Below are 3,482 nucleotides of genomic sequence, written 5' to 3' on the forward strand. Positions count from 1 at the left end.
TGTGGTTTGGTTTCAGTGTAAGACTTGTTAAGAGTTAAACTTCTTATGAGTTAAGTTAAACTATCACACACTGAAGAAAGTGTGGTATTTATGAAAAAATTGTATTTTTTGCTGTATCTCTTCCATCTAGGACTCAGGACAAATGGCTGAACATTAAGAATGAGTTATTCTGACTCTGCTGAAAGGAACTGCCTCCTCAATGCCCAAAATAAGATCAGCTTATTTTAACTGGAGTGCAACTTGAGACTGAGAATACTGATCTGAACTATGCTTAGCTTTTTCTGAACGGACAAAAAAATTCAGAACTCAAGGGAAGACGAAATTAGATTTGCATATTACATTTTTAACTGTGTTAGAACTCAAGTTCAATAAGGGTTTATCTAATAAAATATAGTTACTTCAAATGTTCCTATCAGAGCAACAGATGATTTTGAAGACTTTTAACAGTACTTTACTTTTCAGACATATACTAACAGATGTCAAATTAATGTTTTCATATCTTTCAATTTTCAGAAGCAGTAAGTAAAATCTAATTGCCCATTTAAAAGCTCAGATTCTCCTCATTAAGGAACACTGTTAGCAGGAAACAAGAGCGTGGCTTCATTTACCTGTAGTAAATCGAAGTAGTGCAAACAATGATAGACTGGGATAAGCATGAGTCGCGGGAGTACGTATCGTACAGCTTCTTTAAACCCTTCAGCAGTAGACTGAAAAGGAAAAATAAACAGGATTACTTACACTGAAATACTCAAAACTGACCTGGACTGGACAAAGACCTGAAGTGAGCACTGCTTTGAGGAAGATGGTTGTGCTAGTCACATCCAGGGTGTCCCTTCTGATTTACATTACCCTACGTAGTAAGGAAGACAATAAAGTTTGCAAAAACATTTTTGTCTAATGAGACTCTTTGTAAGATTCAGAGCCACATAAATGCTCTGACATCAAGCAAACAGAACCTGTTAACACCCTCTTCCAGGCACTGCAAGCACCCTTTTCCATCAACAGCTTTGGGTAGATTTTGGGTAGGTCTTATCAAGTACTGAAGACATTAATATTAGTATCTCCTCTCCCTCGGAAACTGAGAATCATGAGTTTATGACTTAGAAAATGAGTTAAAAATCTTTTCCCATTCCCAGCAGTTAACTCACACTAATTCAGGTCATAAGATGAGGAGAGGTTTTCCAAAGGATGGTGAAATCCCTGTCATCTTCCACATCAAGATAACTATTGAAGAGGAAATTAATTACCTGATCTCCTATTTGAAAATTACCTCTCTCCAAATTTAAGACTTCTGGCTGCCTATCTCTGCAATTGCCAGAGACATCTCATACATGTCCATGGCCCAGAGTTTGGACCTCCACCTTCACTCCACAGCTTGGAGAAGTGTGAAGGAACATCAACCCTAGGAAAGCCCAAACTTTCCTATGGTGAGGAGCATCAGAAAGGTGGTCAGATTCACTGGCAAATGACTATTACAAATCTAATCTGGAACAGGGCTTTGGGTTTTAAATTTGCTAAGGAGGTGGGTAAAGAGCCTGACTTCATTCACCAAGTAAATGAAATGATCCAGATTACCAAGTACTCAGAGCTGAAGAAGAAACACTCACCCTGAAGGAATGGCTCGGAGGAATCTCAGTTTGCAGAGACGTGGGCCCCAGTAAACTGTATAAACCAAGCCCTACTATAATGGGTTTAGCTGGAGCACCACGGACCAAACACTTGCTCGGCAGCTTCCCTAAGTGCATTTCTGAACACAAGCTCAGCCTTCTGAACAGTAGTCTTTAATAGATCTGCCATGCTGACAGAAGGAAATAATGAAAAATAATATTTTTTTAAAAAATCACAGATGTTCTTGCTGCATAGTCCTTTTAAAGAAGTGATTTAAGAAAAACTGCCAGTCCCAGCCAAGCTGATGAAAAAGGGAGCCTGGGATATCTATGGAAGAAAATGTAAATATTGTGCCTGGGTGCCTGTGTTTGGCATTAAAAGACAAAACAGAAATAGAAGTGGTAGTAGTGGGTGAGAAGTCACCCTCTATTCTCAAGCAAGAAAGTCTGATGTGAGGACAAAAAAACCTGCAAAAGACTCATGGATGGGTCAGAGCTATGTCCAGTTTTTACAAGAAGGGTCCAAATATCTTACACTGAAGAAAGGTCAGAATCTAGAAGATTTCTTCCTCAGCAAAAAGTAAAGTAGTACTGATAAAACACAAATTTTTGAAATATGAGAACTAAAGCAATTCAGTATTTCTCATTTGCACTCACCTGGAAGTGGAGAGCAACAGCAGGTTTTGCCATTAAGTTATTAAAATGCTCATGAAATTGTGGAGAGAGAATATCCTGGGACAAGGTTTCATATGGATCAAAGGCTTGCTCCTAAATAAAAGCAGAGCATTGTATAAATACATGAAGGATATAAGATATTTCTCTCCCAGTTGGTACAATTAATTCCTTTAATAAGCTGATACACAAACAGAACTTTTCAAGAAAAGATCAATTTTGCAAAACAAATATTCAGTAAACCACAACTCCTTTTCACTTCCAACTTTCAAGTGCAGGCGCTGTTTTCTCAGCATTCCTCAATCTCACCATATTTATCACTAACACAAACTCTGTTTTACTGAAGCAGTGGGAACCAAGAGAAGTTCTTACTTTTAGCCCACCCACATTTCACACAGAATGGTGATTTCCCTCCTGTCTGTCAATAAAGAATGACACTTGGGAAAGAAGTGCAGGTAAAGATGCATTTTGGAGATAGTCACAAGGAGGCATTGTTGTACCACCACCATTTCAGGGTACGTCACCTAAGAATGGTCAGTCATAAGCACTGGACTCCTGCACACTTTTCTGGCCATGTTGGAAAGCTGGGAAAAATATCTCACTCTGAGTCAAGGTAGTTAATGTACAAGAATGTCACAGGAAAGTTCTCTTAATGACACCAAGGGTTTCAGGTGCAAAAATGATGGAGTATCTGGCTGGGATTCTGTCATATCTACTACAGCAGGATGGGATGAAAACCTGACTGTACATGAATCTCCGCAGGAATAATTTATGACTGCTCGCAGATCACCTGCTCCAAAGCCTGTCAGGCTGTTCCTGAGTCTCTGCAGATTCACTGGGCTGAATCACTCGTGAATCACTGGGTTATCCGGTGCTGATGGCACAGAGCCCAGAACAAGCACATCCCGCTTTTCACCTTAATGCAGAAGTGTTTGTCAGAATAGGTGCTGCAGAATTTGGGAGCATCAAACACCACAAAGGTTCATTTGAACATTCAGGTAGAGTGTCAAGCAGAGGGTCCAGGGGATTTCCTACCTTACTCATGGGGCACATGCAATTAAACTCTTTGCAGAGAGGAGAGGCACAGAATGCGCTCTCTTTTCACATGCAAATTCTAATCACAGAATCGAAGAATCACAGAATCATTGAAGTAGGAAAAGACCTCTAAGATCATCAAGTCCAACTGTCAACCCAACACCACCA

General features: G+C 39.7%; 1 protein-coding gene across 1 annotated transcript in view; it reads right to left on the reverse strand.

The window, feature by feature from the left end:
- Positions 1 to 608: 608 nt before the first annotated feature.
- LOC104532991 (son of sevenless homolog 2-like) overlaps positions 609 to 3,482 on the reverse strand; it is a gene marked incomplete at both ends in the record, with an annotated part of 15,912 nt that continues 13,038 nt past the window's right edge. Inside the window, 2 exons of the mRNA XM_010178345.1 lie at positions 609 to 707; positions 2,265 to 2,375. Coding sequence (XP_010176647.1) covers positions 609 to 707; positions 2,265 to 2,375 — 210 coding nt within the window. The remainder of the gene's footprint in view (positions 708 to 2,264; positions 2,376 to 3,482) is intronic.

Source organism: Antrostomus carolinensis, unplaced genomic scaffold, assembly GCF_000700745.2.
Source record: "Antrostomus carolinensis isolate BGI_N321 unplaced genomic scaffold, ASM70074v2 scaffold23921, whole genome shotgun sequence".
Classification (NCBI taxonomy): domain Eukaryota; kingdom Metazoa; phylum Chordata; class Aves; order Caprimulgiformes; family Caprimulgidae; genus Antrostomus; species Antrostomus carolinensis.